Source organism: Pelecanus crispus, chromosome 6, assembly GCF_030463565.1.
Source record: "Pelecanus crispus isolate bPelCri1 chromosome 6, bPelCri1.pri, whole genome shotgun sequence".
Classification (NCBI taxonomy): Eukaryota; Metazoa; Chordata; class Aves; order Pelecaniformes; family Pelecanidae; genus Pelecanus; species Pelecanus crispus.
This window is the reverse complement of record NC_134648.1, coordinates 34,440,429-34,457,219: the sequence shown is the minus strand read 5'-3', so window position 1 is coordinate 34,457,219 and position 16,791 is coordinate 34,440,429. Positions and strand designations below refer to the sequence as shown.

Genomic DNA, 16,791 nt, shown 5'->3' with positions numbered 1-16,791 from the left:
CTGCCAATGTACTTTAAGCAGACCCTGGAAGAGCTCTCTTCTACGACACTGCCAGACAGAGGAAGAGGTTTACATTAAGTACTTTTGCTTCTCCAAAAAGACCAACAGAAGAGTGTCAATTATGAATGGTTTGGGACACGAATACTGCAAAAAGGAATGAAATAACTAATCACATGTTATCAAGACTGGTATGTAACATTCAAGTCCTGTTGTCCTTGGTTTGGATTTGAACTAGTCACAAGGAATCTCTGCTTCTAAATTCTGCCCATACTTTAAATAAAATAAAGGACAAGGAATATTGCAAGTCCTAGGAACAACTGTCCAGACACCAGAAGTCAGCTCTATTAGCATCTTTATGAACAGGAAAAGGCTTAACAACTGCATAAAATAAATAAGCAAAGCTATAGCAGAGTTTGGAATTCTTTAGAAAGCTAGAGCTTTGAATCTCAGGACATCACAAGCTTACCTTGGTAGTCCAAAAAGTAGAAGAGGTGAACCCCTTCAAAGAACTAGAAAGGAAGAACTACTGACTTCACTGAATCAGAATTGTTGGGGTTTATTTTGAGCTCTGTCCTTACCTCTTTCTTTGACCTTGGCCATGTCACTGTGCTGCTAATCTTCTGTGCCACTTTGTGGAACACAGACATAGTGATTTTTATAAAGCACTTTGCTAATTGGCATGAACACCCTCAGCAAAATCTTTCAGCGTAGTGCAAATAACAAACATATTTTGCTGAGCCAGTCAAAAAAAAGAGCAAATACGCTTTTGCTAGTTCTCTACAGCATTAGTTAACTGGTATTATTGCTATAGCAATGCTGGCATATCTAACATTGACAGACAAACAGGACCAGCTTCATTATTTACAATACTTCACTAAAACCAACAGGACTGCCCTTTTTGATCCTAAGCATTACATGCCAAGCACCTTCCTCTGGCCAGAAATGACACTCAAATCACAGATAAGAGATAAGAGAAAGGGAAACTCTACGAACTGCACTAAACACAGTGATGTTGAGTTCAGTGGGCATTCCTAGTTGCTTTTTTTCCTATAGCTCAGCATTTAGATTATTTAGGAGCCTTCACACTGGGAGAGGCCTACTACCAATTCTCTAACACATGCTCAGTGGAGCACCAACATGCAGCTGAAGAGGGAAAGGTTAGCGGTACCACAAGATGAAGAGAAGAAAAAGAAGCCAGAGAGGATTCTGTCAGACTAATAAGATTAATTTTCATATGGAATAAATTAAATCTCCTGAATCAAATATCAAAAAAGATAAATACTTATCTCCTCACACAGCAGAACAAAATAGCTTTCCTGGGTTATCTTCTTTCTCTTGTGTAGTTATATGACTGACATGCGAGTTGGTAATGCCACTGGAACACTTGCCTACCAGACTCACTTCCAACTGAACTGACACGCAGCAAAAGAATTTCAGGGTCTCTAAAAATAAATCACAGGTGTACAATTTGTTCTGTAAAGATCTTTATGTACGCATTTCCTGATAGCATCCCCAAAGCAATGAAACACACAGCCCTCAGAACCTCCAAGATTTACAATAAAAGTCTGCCTCACACAAACACTGTACTTAAAACATACAGGACACTTTTCCTACACTCTAAATGTATTAGCATTAAACGTAAAGTTATGATGATGAAAAGAGAAAAAAATGAAGTAAAATGATGGAACAGAAAAAATGTCCACCTTTTTGCTGAAAAGAAGGAAGACAGACAATTGTTTTGGAGAGTGCTTTTTGACAAGGAGAATCTCAAGAAACAGACACCTCCTGGAATCTTCAAATAATCCCCTGAAGTTCAGTCCTTACATAAGATGGTTACCTCCCAAAGCAATCAAAACCTTATGTTCTTTACTATGCTGTCAGAAATGTTGAGAACTACTCTGAGCATTGTTTTGGTACCTACTACTTGAGTCCACAAAGCTGCAATAGTTTAGATTAAAAAGGATTTTTTTCCAAATCCTTATACATATATAACAATGTCATCTATTTGGACTTCTGTAAAGCCTTTGACACAGTCCCCCGCAACATCCTTCTCTCTAAATTGGGGAGATATGGATTTGATGGGTGGACTGTTCCGTGGATAAGGAATTGGCTGGATGGTCGCATCCAGAGGGTCGTGGTCAACAGCTTAATGTCCACATGTAGACCAGTGACAAGTGGTGTCCCTCAGGGGTCCGTACTGGGAGCAGTGCTGTTTCCTATCTTCATCAATGACACAGACAGTAGGATCGAGTGCACCCTCAGCAAGTATGCAGATGACAACAAGCTGAGTGGTGCGGTTGACACACCAGAATGATGAGATGTCATCCAAAGGGACCTGGACAAGCTGGAGAGGTGGGCCTGTGTGAATCTCATGAGGTTCAACAAGGCCAAGTGCAAGGTCCAGCCCCTGGGACAGGGCAACCCCTGATATCAATAAAGGCTGGGGGATGAAGGGATTGAGAGCAGCCCGGTGGAAAAGGACTTGGGAGCACTGGTAGATGAAAAGCCAGATGTGAGCCGGCAAGGTGTGCTTGCAGCCCAGAAAGCCAACCGACTCCTGGGCTGCATCCAAAGAAGTGTGGCCAGCAGGTCGAGGGAGGTGATTCTGCCCCTCTGCTCTGCTCTGGTGAGACCTCACCTGGAGTCCTGTGTCCAGCTCTGGAGTCCTCAGCACAAGAAGGACATGGACCCGTTGGAGCGGGTCCAGAGGAGGGCCACAAAAATGATCCGAGGGCTAGAGCATCTCTCCTACAAGGACAGGCTGAGAGAGTTGGGGTTGTTCAGCCTGGAGAAGAGGGGGCTGCAGGGAGACCTTATTGCAGCCTTTCAGTACTTCAAGGGGGCCTATAGGAAGGATGGGGGCAATCTTTTTAGCAAGGCCTGTTGTGACAGGACAAGCAATAATGAATTTAAACTAAAGAAGAATAGATTTAGACTCGATATAAGGAAGAAATTTTTTACAATGAGGGTGGTGAAGCACTGGAACAGGTTGCCCAGAGAGGCAGTGGAGGCCCCATCCCTGGAAACATTGAAGGTCAGGTTGGATGGGGCTCTAAGCAACCTGATCGAGTTAAAGCTGTCCCTACTCACTGCAGGGGGGTTGGGCTGCATGACCTCTAAAGGTCCCTTCCAACCCAAAGCATTCTACAATTCCCTGATAATGGGGTAATTTCTCAGACTTGTATTAAGGTGCCCATTTGACTTACTTTACTGTTCAAAATGTAGCAAGACCTTCTTAAAAGGTTCATTATGAAGTACTGTCCTTATGCATTCTGTATCTGCCTAAATATAGGCAGACATCTGAAAGCAAGGCGTTCTCTGATTTTCTTCTATTCTAGTAGAAAATTTGATTTTAAATAAGGCAACTGTTATTTCCCACTCCCCTGTCTTGTTCCCTAACTCCCAAACTCATCCTGCAGCTTCAGATGGATAGTGCAGGTCCCAGCTGGTGCCTGAAGGCAAGATGAGACGTATGAGAATCACTATTACTAAACGTAGGCAGTACCAATCAGTAGATCAATACAGCTGATGCTCCCATGACAGCTCTACAGCATTTGTAGATGTTTAGTACATGAAAGAAATGTGTCTGCAAGAATCTTTTCCAAGTCCTTGCAAGCAGAAGCTGTTCCTTCTCCAGAGGCACATTACTGCCTATCAGCTGGTGGGTGGTAACTTATGCAAAGAAAATGCTACAAGCTTGTAATTCTACAGGCACAGAGCTAACAACATAACCTGTTATCGATTATGTATTATCTAGTAATTGAGAAAACCAAGTACATCAGAAAAACATAGAAAATGCAAAGCATATATAAATCAGGATGCAATAACATACTTAGTCCACTAATCTTTAAAAAACTTGTAAAAAGCTTTCCATAGAAAACAGAGCAAGAAATTTCCAAGAAGCTTATTACATATAATGGAAAAGGGATTTCAGCAATGCAGTGACAGAGTATTCAGGAAAGACATGACTTGGACAGTCCAAAGTTGTTTATCCTACAGGTAACCATGAGTTAAGTCTACCTGCATGTATAGGTAATATACACTTTTTTTTTTTTTTGGGGGGGGGGGGGAGCAGGGGGAGGAGGAGGAACAAACCACAACCACCAAACAGAAAAGACCAACAGTCCCACCCACTCCCCCAAAGCTCCGTTGTTGTCATAATCTAATATTTATGATACTTGCTGTATAGATACACCCAGAAAAGAAAAGAATATATATTTTCAAATGTTTGAAATTGTATACATTTTTTTTAAATTTCTCTTCCACCACACAGCACAGAATGAAGAAATTTATATCGCCAAAGTAAATAGCTGTTGTAATATGTTAAGCCCACACCTGAGGTTATTAATTAATCTTATTTGAAAACCGAGTTACAAAACAATGAATTTTCCTTAAAATAGCTGAAGCCTTCCCTCCAGGACCAGCTCCTATATTTATTTAGCTTCCCAAATGTAATACTGCTTTCTGCAGACTTAGCTGGGCTAGAATTTTCCTATACCCCTCATTTCTGTACTAGATCTGATGGTATCTTTGGTCAAGACCACCATGTAAATTCTCTACCTCTCCCCTCCAAACATAGCATGTCCTTCAATCCTTCCACAGGCATTCCCACTCATTCTTCTTCTTCCTTTACTATTGCTTCCTCCTAGACAAGGAAAATTCTAGTAATACATGCAGCAAAACCCTCAACTTCTCACTGACAATCTACGGTGCAGCACAGTTACATACTGCTGATTCACGGTGACAAGAGACACTTACTCTTGCTGCTGACAGTACAGATGTTTTCTAGCATCCATATCTGTGTTAAGTTGGTGACATTGTGACTGGTGTCCCTCTAGTTGGGCCAGTTCTCTGGCTGATATGTTTCCCTTTTACAGCTAGCAGTCTCTAGTCTGAATAAAAGTGAAATACCAGGAGGTAACAGCTTTTTATCCTAGAAATAACTTTCATTCTAAACCTCAAAAATATTCAGATAGCATTAAGCAATAAAGTCTTAATGGCTTATTAGCAAAATAAGCAAGTAAATACTTTCTTAGGTAAGGAGGAAAGGCCCAACACTTAAAGGCAACTATTTCTTATTCACAGATGCAGCCAGTCATCTATTAATCAAGCCAATCAATCCTCATTTTACAGCATACAGGCATATATATGCCCATATATACTGCCACCTGTAAGGGAAGGGTTTATATATTAGAAAATCTTTATAGCCATTAAGATTGCCTTACTCTAACAAAAAGGGAAACTTCAATAGTATAAGAATAATATTATAGAAACTAATTTGAAAGCTCTCATAGTTCCTATTTTCAAACTCGTTAACAAGAGTTAATAACACGTTTCTTTTCCTTCACAACAAATTGTGTAAATTCACTGCCACAAGATTGGAGGCCAAAAAACCATAGGAAGATTCTGCAAGGCCTGAAAATTTACAGCATTGTAATGGTTAATGCTAGCTCTAGTGAATCTATTTAAGATATTAAAATTCCCATCTGTCGGACCTCTTTGCTAGATGTTACTGCCCTCAAAACAAAAGAGAACATGTGCCTGCATCCCAGCCACCCAGTTCATAGCTCTTATTAACTCAAGCCGTAAATGAAAATGAGTTCATACTAACACACCTATCCAAACCACTGCAGCCAACATGCAGGTGTGTGTTTGCTCTTGCCATCTAGACATAGACAAGCAGAGAGAAAGGCTAAACAGCTGCATGCAGGCATCAGGAAAGGAGATGATGATCTTTAAACCACTGCAGCAGTTTACTCCCACACTCATAAATAATGTTCCATGCATGCATTTGACTTCAAGACCATTTTAAGTTGGGGAAAACAGACACACCACAAAAACAACACCCAAGTGGCAGACAGTAATGCTATTAGTATTACAGAGTAGCTGTTCACCATGACTTCCAGAATCATAACTACCAAAGTTCAGTCCCCATGCTCTAATGGGTCAGCTGCATCCCATGTAAAGCACCACAAACATCAGCTGAAGTCCTGGGAGTACAAGGGAAACCACTGGGACATTTCATTTACCCGAGTTAATATTTCTGTCAACACCAGCATCTATGGGGGATAGAGAGAAGATCCAGTTCAGCAGGGATGGGTTAAATCTCCCATAAGGAAAACAGGCTTGCATCTCATCCATACAGCAAAATCTAGCAAGTAAAATGAAAGTTTGGGAGCATTTACCTTTCCAAAAAGTGGAAGGAGAATACACATTCTAAGTTTAGCAAGGCTTTCCAACATACAGAAGCCTGCTGAAATGCCAGTAAAACTGAGACACTGTATATATGAACTACTAGAGAAGCATGCTCCATTTACAGTTGTTTTTGCATCCAATCATTTAAGTTGCTTCTACAAAGTGAAAGCGTTTACATGTTTCCTGTGGTCTGTAGCACCATACTGTAGAAAAATAAACCCCTCTGAGATTGAATTAGAGGATACAGTGGTTCACAAGAAAGATCGCTAAGTTAGCACTACACCCCTCTTTTCTTTGTACGATTTCTTTCCAACACCCCCTCCCAGCAGCCTGGCTGTTCACTGTGTAGCACTTACTGTTGCTGGACTTCAGGTCACGGTGAATTATGGGAACGATTGCTTCCTCGTGCAGGTAGTTCATTCCCCTCGCAATCTGTACTGCCCAGTTCACTAATATGTCCGGAGGTATCCTTTTACCAGACAACACCCTATTTAGCGATCCTCCACGGGCAAACTCCATGATCAAGCAAAGATTGGGTTCCTTCAAACACACGCCCCTGAGGGCAATGATGTTGGGATGCTTTAACATTGCAAAGAGCTTGGCCTCTTGGCGGACATTCTCAATGGTCTGGCTGATGTCCTCATCAGGATCATAGCGAGCTGCCTTGACAGCAACCTCATCTCCTATCCATACAGCTCGATACACTTTTCCGAAGCCCCCTATGCCAATGATTTCCTCCAGAACAAGCTCTGAGAAGTCGATCTCCAGGACTAGGGAAAGAGGGGAAAAAAGAAAAAAAAAAAAAAAAAGAAAAAAAAAAAAAAGATGTAAACATTTAGCAACCATGCAACGTGTACATCAGGTGAAGGTCCATGCAGCCCAACCTATCCCTCACCCATGGAGGAAGGGGCAATTTTCACTCCAAAACAATACAACTGAAAACAGTAGTCCCTTCTGACAATCCTTCATTGCCAAATGGTGTGGTAAAACAGATCTTGCAGTATCATAAAACCTGTACAAAGTACTCAGTGTGAGTGGTGATGAATTTGACCTAATGGTGGTGAATGACACACTTAATAAAATAGCCTCCTCTTAACACAATTAAACTCTTATAACACTGAAACCCCCTTAAGGATAACCCTTATTTCCTGCCCTCAATGACAGTACAAGATTCCAAAAAAGAAAAACACGCCCACAGGCTAATGTCACTGACTCCACTACAGTGCTTAATGTGACATAGCTAAAATTCAACACAAAACGCATCTGCTCCTGCATTTGTCACTTATTTGAACGTCTCTTATTTAACCGCCACTAACAATTTTTTAGTCCTTCCCAAATCATGCTTATTCTTCCACATCTCTACAAGCTTTGCAGATTCGTTCCCCACAAGATCTGCTAACCAATTCTGACACTACTGACAACAGTGTGACAAACAGATGGATCAGACCACATACTGAGTATGCAGAGTTAGCAATAAGGAAAATATTTTTTGATTAATGCATACTGCATTTTTATTACAGAAATTATATGAAAGAGCAGAATCATCATTTTCCACTCCCATGCACTCACAGCTATACTTTACAGGCTGCCACAGTAACTGGTGGCTACTTGGCATTGTATAATAAAAATCTACGGATCCAGATGTCTTAATTCAGCATATAAATAAATTGCATCTGGAGCAGAAGATGTGAGAAAATGTATCCTGTACACCTGTACACTAAACATAGTTAATGCTCACAGATGGCTAAAAGAACCCATCCAATACTGACTAATGTAGAATGGAAAACCCACATACTGACCAATGAAAACATGCTGACACAGCTGAATTTAGAGTAGTGGTAGGCCACTGGTGAGATAGCATTGATGCTAGTCTGTCTGACATTTTGGTGGTTACCAATTACAGTCAAAGAAATTTCTAAAAGTTTTAGAGGAAAAAAACCCCACAATACAAGGATTTAAGCAGAAAGCCACCAAGACTTTTAATGTTTCCTGCATTTGAAATGCTAAATCTGACATGGTTCCCCTGCTTTGTCTAGTAGAAAGGAAGTTAAGTCTGTAATGGACTTACTTGATATAGGTATTAATTCAGAGTACTGTACTATATTACTGGAGTTTGTAGTTAGTGATTGTATATATAAACCTCTCCACTGTTTTTAAAAGAAATTATATTGTCATATAAGGGAAGGGGGCAGGTTAGATTCTGCTTAAGTAAAATATTTTAGTTGTTCCAACCAAATGTCTTTCCTAAGTATAAGCCTATATACTATAATACTATAGTACAAGATGTCACAAAACTGTATGGAGTTAATATGAGCTCTGCTGTCCACAACTGCAGACTTTTTTTTTTTTTTTTGACTGAGCTCTACCTTCCATGAACATGATTTTAAAAAGTCTGGCTTACTTTTGTAAGTCAGTCAAACCTATGAGCTAGGAGTTGATTATGTGTAAGGATTATATCATCAACCTTCCTATGCAGTACAGCCAATACATCCAGCTCCTTAGCTAGTGTAATAAGGATGCCCGTGTTCTTTTTCCTAGTGTTCCATGGAGAAAAGATTAATGGGAATCAAGATAGAAAAGTGACAAGGAAAGTCTTCCAAAAGGAGGAAAGGCCCTTTCCTGTCCAGAACACAAAAAGAATTTGGCTGTGAGTACATCTTCTGGGTAACACTCTGAACTTCAAGGATTTACACAACAAAGAAGGTTTCGCTCCTACAGTAGCACCCTTGGTCTTCAAATGCTCATGAGCTACAGATTACTAGAAAAGGTGAAAGAGTAGGTTCTGACCAGAAACACTGAAGTTTTAGAACAAGACTGTAATGACAGTAACTCCAGATAGGAGACTGGCCTGTCATTGAGAATACACAAAAGGAGCTGCTCTGGCATTTCTTACTGATAAAGCAGCTAAAGAAAGCAGACGGCAAGTCCTACCACCTTCACTCAGTAGACTTTCAGCACTGGTAGAACGCTCACTTAACCTGCTCCTAGGGACAGGGTCAATTAAAAGCCAGAAAACGAACAAACGCGTAAGCCACAAAGCAAGACCGACAGACCACCCCCCGAACTCCCGACGCGCAACACGCTGGCGGCATTCACAACCAGCCTTTTCCTCTCCTCGGGCATTTCAGGGACTCGGAAGGCGTTAAAGCAACGCCGAGCCAGCGCTGCCCGCAGCTCGGCGGCGGGGGCAGCTCCGGGGGTGCTGAAGGGACAGCTCCGCCGGCGGCAGAGGCGGCGGCAGAGGCGGCCCGGAGCGGCGGGCAGCGCCCCGCGCCCGCCCGCCCCTCGCCCAGCTCCCGGTGCAGAAAAGCAGCGCAGCAGGCAGGCGGCAGGCAGGCGGAGGAGATGGGCAAAGGAAAACGGAAGGCACGGAAAGCCAAGGGAAGCCAAACTCTCTCTGTATGCTGTCACCCACTGTACTTAGGTAAAAAAAAAAAAAAAAAAAAAGTACCCGTGCTGGATGCACAAATGAACAACTCTGGGATGTAAAACGGTGAGATTTATCCTCCCAGATGAAACGTAATGTGTTACGCTGCAAGTTATTTTGCAAAAAAGTCCTCTCTTATTTGCAAGTACGACCTTAGCTTTACTTTGAAAATGTACGCTTCTCTAAGGCAGACCGGCCAGCTCACCCTCATGGGTAGCTTAATCAGAAAAGAAAAAAACAAACAAACAAACAAAAAAAACCAAACCAAAACTCGTCTTCATTCTAAAGTTTTGTTTGTTTTTTTTTTTTTAAAAGGTATTTTGTGTTGCATTAGTTTCTTCCTTTTCACAGACTCAGTTATACAGCTACATTAGTGTACAAAATAGTTGCTTTTCTTCACCTCTCTAAACATAGTAACCCCTTTTCTAATGCTGTACTGGACTGTAAGGGCGATGGGAATGTTTAACATGCATTTTTTTTGCCTTAGAATTTAAGAACTGAAGTGCTATCACTCCCCTGGGGACCGATCAGGAATTACAGAGCCTGTACACCATGAACCAGTGGCCATGTTGACAACTGCAAAGTAGCTGCTGTTTAATCACATTTATTATACTATATGATTGAGCTATTTAATTCAGTCTGTAGTGTCTAAGAGCCCGTAGTGCAGATGAGGGTCTTTCAAGCTGGCCGACTGCTGACAGCCTCAACAGGCTACTTTTATCATTCATGGTACCCCCACTAAGGTAAGATTTGAGCACACTACATGGATGGCTGAAAGGCAGCATGCAACTCCTAGCCATACTACTACTGCTCTCAGTGAAAGCAGAATCTCTAGAACTTTAACACCTTCATCAAATATGAAGATAAACTCTAGGAAAGCAACTAAAAATAGCTTCTGCACTGAGGTGCACATCTGGAATGACACCTTGCATTACTCCTGCAAAACTTTAATACTTCATAGCCCAAAAAGCAAGTTAACAGTAGACTGTTATTCCAAAGAGCCATCAAACATCACCAGCTCTAAAAGTAGGTATCATTCCTTGCAAAGGGATTTCTAACATTAAACTTGAAAATCCAATTCAACAACAGCCAACTTCACCCCCTGTCCAAATTGCATTGTTTCTTTAAAAAAAGAAACACACTCCTTTAGCATACTAAAAACTTCTTGGAGGGCAATAAATTCTACCCTGTCATGAACATATGGTTGATAACTTGAGGGAAGTAGTATAGCCTTGCTGTGGCACTAGAAGGGTAAGACAAGGATAAAGGGGGAAGGTGCAACCCCACAACTGTTCCTGAACTATCACACCACAGAAGTACAATAATGCAGGAGAATCCATAGTTACAAAGCCTACACTTGAACAGTCAAAACAGGAGGGGAGCAGAGGCTTCAAGAAGTTCTGTAGAAATGGTTCTCCTAACTATCTCAAAGACAAAAACTAATAAGCATTCACAGCCTTTTCTGCATGCAAGGAAAAAAAAAAATTATCTGTACTGTTCCAGTATGAAAGAAAGCACCACCACTGCTCAATCTAGTCCCTTCACAATCCCAAGGGCAATACCACGGATTACTGAGTTTTCACCTAAATGCTTTCAAGCAGAACACAGAATAAGAAAAAAAGCTATTAGTTGTATTCCTTGGAGATATGTCCTAGATAGGACCTTTAAAGCATCTTTTTACTCCTTTTCCTTTCTAGAAAAGCCTACTTAGTCCAAAAATTTTTCTCTGCCCCTCCAAAAAAAAAAGCTTTATTCTTGCCTGAATTGTCAATAGCGATAGACAAACAGGATCTAGAAACTGTCATTCCACACCGTTTCTCTTTCCACAACTGTACACAGTGGCTAAAAAAATGCAGAAATGAAATGGCCCTATTCTCTGGCTCCAACAAAGGCTTCAAAACTGCACCGAAGTTCACAGAAACAAACCAATCCCTTCATGCCTTCAGCATCACAACTTAGTCAAGCAATCCTCGGGTACGCCCCAGATACCCAAACTTGGAGAAAACTCATTCACACGTATTTTAGAACAGAACTTGTAAGAAGGCAAAGGGCTAAGGAGGAACGTGGTAACACAAGTCAGCTGAGGAATTTTTAAGGCAGAAGTAATAAGCTTTTTGGTTAGGAGAATATATTGAACACGTATTAGCAGTGAATCAACACCGCAGAAAGCAACTGCTTCCTATCCAGCAACCTCTCCTTAAGTATATTCTTAAAGGAAGAGTCACCAGGGCCACGCGTGACTCCACCACTGGCCTAGCCACCAAACCTCAGCCGTTGGGTGAAAATTTATCAGCCCCTGGAAACACAGGGCTTGACAATGGGCAACAGCTCCTGGCGCCGATGAAACGCCAACCCTGAGCTAGGCTGGGCCTCCCCGGAGAGGAGCGCTGGCCCGGAAGACAGAAGGGCACTGGAGCAGCAGGAATGCGGCTGCGGGTGGGAAAGCGAACCGGCCCAGAGAACAGGGCTGGGGCGGCCCTGGCCCAGCCGAGCGGGGCCGCGGGCTTGGGGCAGCTCCGGGCGTTGAGGGGCCGGGCCGCCGCAGCCCCCTCCGCTCCCGCGCCGAGGGCCACCGCGGGGCCCGCTCGCCCCTGGCCCCTCCGCCGCCGGCCGGGCCCCGCAGCCTCCCACAGCCGCTCCCCACCGGGCTGGGCCTCCCCCCGTCGCGGCGGTCCCGGCTCCCCTCAGGGCCAGCGGAAGGGCCGGGCCGGACCGGGCCTCCCTCCGCGCCGGCGGCGGTCCCGCCTTCTCTCGGGGCCCTCGGGAGGGCCGGGCCGGGGCTCCCCCCACACCACCCCGGCAGTCCCGGCTCCCCCCCCACCGCCGGCGGCCCCAGCACCCCCCCCAGGCCCAGAGCAGGGCCGGGCCCGGGCCTCTCCCCCGCTCCCCGACTCCCTCCCGCCGGGTGGCGGCGAGGGGCCGCGCCGAGCCCCCCGCCCCGGGCCCGGGCCGCCTTACGCTGTATGGCGGGGGGCGGCGGGTAGCGGGCCCGCAGCTCCGGGCCGCCCCCCTGCACGCCGCTGCTCACGTAGTTGCTGGGGAAGATGCCGACGCGCTGGTCGATCTTGCCCGTCCACCAGCCCTCGTCGCCGGACACGTGCGAGTCCCGGGACAGCACCTGCACCACGTCCCCCGGCCGCAGGCTCAGCTCGTCCTCGCCGCACGCCTCGTACTCGAAGACGGCGGTCCAGAGCGGCCCGCCGCCCGGCGGCTCCCCGCCGCCCGCGCCCTCCTGGCTGAGCTCTGTGAGGGGCTCCATGGCGAGGCTGCTCCATAGGGGGAGGCGCCCGCGGCAGCCGGGCGCTGCGGGGGGCGGCGGGGCCGGTACCGCCGCCTATTGTTCATGCGGCCCGGCGCCCGCCGGCAGCAGGTGCCGCCGCCGGGGGGGGGGGGGGGGGGCCCGGCGCGGGGCCGCCTCAGCCCAGCGCGGGAAGAGGCGAGGGCAGGCAGCGCGTGCCGCCGAGCCGCCGCCGCATCCCCCCCCGCCTCCTCCTCGCCCGCCTCCGCCTGCCGCCGCCGCCGCCGCGCATCCCGGAGCCACCTGACTCTCTGGCAGCTTCGGCGGCGGGAGGGGAGGGGAGGCTCCGCCTCCCCGCCGCCATTGGCCGCCGCTACCGCCCATCAACACCGCCCTCACCTGATTGAGGGCCCTCGCCCTCTTGGCCACGCCCTCTCCCGCCCAGCCTCTCGCCCCGGAGCCTCGCACTCACCGGTGTCCCCCCCAATTGGCCCCCGCCTCGTCAGCTTTCGCTTCCCATTGGCCCTCGCGGCGCTTGTCAGTTAAGCGCTCCAAGCTCCGCCTTCCCCGCCGCTTCTCATTGGCTGGGGAAAGGGGCATGACACGGGAGAGGAGAGGGGGCGGGGCGACTGGGCGGGCAGGCAACCTTCGCCTGCCGGCGGCCGGGGGGCGGGGCGGGGCTGGGCTGTGCGGGGCGCTGCCGGCCTGCGGCGGGGCGGGCGCCGCACCTGAGGCCGGGCCGGGCCTGGCCTGGCCTGGCCTGCCGCCGCTGCCACCGGCAGCGCCGAGCGGCTCAGCGGTCCCAGGGTCCCACCGCTGCTCTTTCTTTAACAGTTGGCGTCCCTTGGGGCGGCCGCTGCCAGTCGTCGAGGGCCGCTCCGCAGCCCGTTGGTGCCCTCCCCCCGCTCCCGGGCGCCGGGGTGGCCTCCCGAGGGGTGCCGGGCCGGGTCTCCGGTGGGCGCAGGCGGTTGGGATTTAGCGTGATGGCCGTGTGTCGCCAGAGCTGCCTGTCCTGGCATGTGTTCCGCTCTTCCCGGGCCACCGGAGCGGCCTGCGGCCCGCGCAGCTGCCCGCCGCCCCGCCGTCCCTCCTGCACCCTGAGGGACCCTCGTAGCTCTGGGCTGGTCGCCTAGAACAGGGGCCTAGGCCGGCGCCAGGAAAGTCTTTGTTTCGAGTTACTCCATCTAGTCAGCCTGTAGTTCAACGCAGGTGTTACCTGACTTTTGTACAAGGTTAACATGGATGCATCCCTGCTGAATGCCTGTACTAAAAATTAAATGACAGAATTTACTTCTCACTCTTGTAATCAGTGTATACCTTCTTGGTTCTAGAAATACAAATTCCTTCTGCATGCAACCAGCGTTTTTACAGCTTGGGAAGATAACAGACCTTGTGAACAGAATCTGTTTGTGCTTACTGATATAAAAGGGAGATTTTCTTTCCGTTTCACTCCAGCTCTCTTTCAAGTCCTCATTCAAAGATACCGGACTTTGTGAACAGAATCTGTTTGTACTTACTGATATACAGGGGAGATTTTCTTTCCATTTCATTCCAGCTTTCTTTAAGATCCTCGTTCCATTTTTCAGCAGTAGAACTGGAAAAGTCTCTGTTCATACTTCATTGTAATAAAGCCCGCTGATGCTGAATGAGAATCCCAGACACCCTGACCGCACATGATGTCTTCTTCCCACTTACATAAGATCTTGGGCTTAGTTTTTCTTAGTGTTTTGTAAGTGGAGTTACACAATTCTTCTCTGGAAGATGAAATTTGAAAAAAGTCTCCACTCACTAGGGAGGCATTTGTTTTGTTTCATTTACAGAGTAACTGCTAATAGTTCTTATACCTTGTGCAGTGGGGCTTTGTCTATTTATCTATCCCTCTGTTGACGCTATGCTGCTACACTTAGGAAGCACCAGGGTTTTGGCTTTAAAAAGAATGATGAAGATCTTAAGAACAGTGTGCTCTGAGTTAAAGAGGTCATTCAAAATCCTTATTGTTTGTAAAATACTTGAATTTGCGTGTCTGTTTTCTGGGAAAACACCTCCACCATTGGTAACAAGTATTGCAGAGAACCCTGCAGGGAACTGAAATTTTTCTAGTTCCTTTCTTTTTTCATGAACTTCACAGCCTTTATTTCTGACAGAAACCAAAACCACCTTGCCTAGAAAGAGCTGTCATATTAATATCCTTATTTTACAAATAAAGAGCAAAATATATATAGCTGAGGTCGGAACAAACATTTCAATGCATCATACACAACATTTGGGCATGCTGCTGCACTAGTTTTCAAGTTGAACTTGTCTAAGAAATGAGCTTTAGATTTTCTCCTGCATCTCCATCTCCTCCTGCCAGTGAGGGTGGAGTTGAGGATGCATCCTCTCCACTACTCTTTTGTTACTTAAGGGTGTGTTTTCACAATTAGCATAAGCTTATCCAGTATTACTCTCTTGCTGAAAGGGACTTGTCACATGCTTGACCCGCTTTCCTGATTGCAGCGGTAGTGACTACAGAGCTGTAGAGTCATTTCAGCTGATTTATCTAATTGAAAGCTAAGCCAGCAAGCAGCTAGTTTTCAATCAGCTGTTTAGGTTGATCTGACTTGCGTTAGGACTGTACGCAGAGTCCTTAAAGCCAGCACAGTGTAAGGAAGCAGGACAGGTGAAAAGAACAGCAGACCTGGCCCTTTCAATAACAGCCTGGAGTTAGGTTACCTTGTCTTGATCGTGAAGCCAAGAGGTAACAAATAGCTGCATTCATAATTTTTGGAGTTCAAGTAATAGGTGATTGAGATGGAATCTGAAGGACTGATGTTAATGTCCCTAGTTAAAAAAAGCCTCTGTTGCATGCAATGCTTTTCTGTCCAATTTTATTTAGGGAAAAAATGATTTCTTTAATTCACACAGTGGGGAATTATTATGCTTTATGTGAATATTGTGTTTTAAAAGTTGTAATATAAAAATTTTAGCGAGACATAAGAAAAAAGGTCTCCTGTCTTTCAGCTGTTTGACACTTATTTTGATTGCTGCCGTAGAACATGAAGAGATTTAAAGTACAGAGTTGTATTACCAATAGTGAAAACTATGATGGGAGAAAAATTACTTATGTAGAGGCTGAGGTTGCCTGCTGCAGTGACCTGCCGGGACAGAACCCTGCCATCTCGTGGAACGCCTTGATATTGAAGCACACAGTCGGCTTTGCTTCTCAATGACATCTTGGTTGGGTTTTTTTTTTTCCCCTCCCCTTTTTTTTTCACCGATGATGTGTTTGTTTCTACAGAGACGGTGTGACTGGCTCAGGAAGCCCAGAGCAGCCAGTGCCTGGAGCTGGGAGAGTGTCCAGGGAAATGCTCTGAAGAGCCACGATAGGATTTTCCCATTCTCACAGACTTCTCTTGGCATCTATACCAGCCATGTCAGAGACTGGTTTCTGAATGAAAAGATTTGGCCAGATTGGGAAGGCTGTTCTTAGGATCAAGGTAAATAGAAGAGTCGGTAAATGTTAAGTTCATATTTCAGTAACTGGCAAAAGGCAGAAGAAAAGAACATTAAAGACTGTCTGCATGCAGTCTGTGAAAGATGACATTTTAGTGTTTGCAAGATATAGAAAGATTTTGGAAACGGTGTATGCCTTTCTGGTGAACATATAGCCTAAATGTTACACTGGAGGTTTTTTTCTTATGCATTTTCTAATAAGACTGTATATGTTCCCATTATTATTCAGCAGATCTGAATACTGGGAATTAGATTTTAGATATATCAGACCCAGTTCTCAATGTCTGTATCTGAATACATGCTCAGTGCTTCCCAAAGTTTGGCTATAGATTTTGTTATAATATGTTTAACAAGGAGAGTCTAATCTGCAAAATGCAGATGATACTCTGAACATAGTTCAAACTTCCTCCAAACTTGGAACTTTGGACCAAGGATTTTA

The 16,791-nt window shown here is 45.6% G+C and overlaps 1 protein-coding gene across 1 annotated transcript in view; it reads right to left on the bottom strand.

Annotated features, from left to right (window-relative positions):
* Positions 1-12,881, bottom strand: part of MAP3K9 (mitogen-activated protein kinase kinase kinase 9) — a 54,785-nt gene extending 41,904 nt beyond the window's left edge. The window contains exons 1-2 of the mRNA XM_075712600.1: positions 12,581-12,881; positions 6,552-6,965 (exon numbers count right to left, since the gene is read on the bottom strand). Coding sequence (XP_075568715.1) covers positions 6,552-6,965; positions 12,581-12,881 — 715 coding nt within the window. The remainder of the gene's footprint in view (positions 1-6,551; positions 6,966-12,580) is intronic.
* Between the last annotated feature and the right edge of the window lie 3,910 nt (positions 12,882-16,791).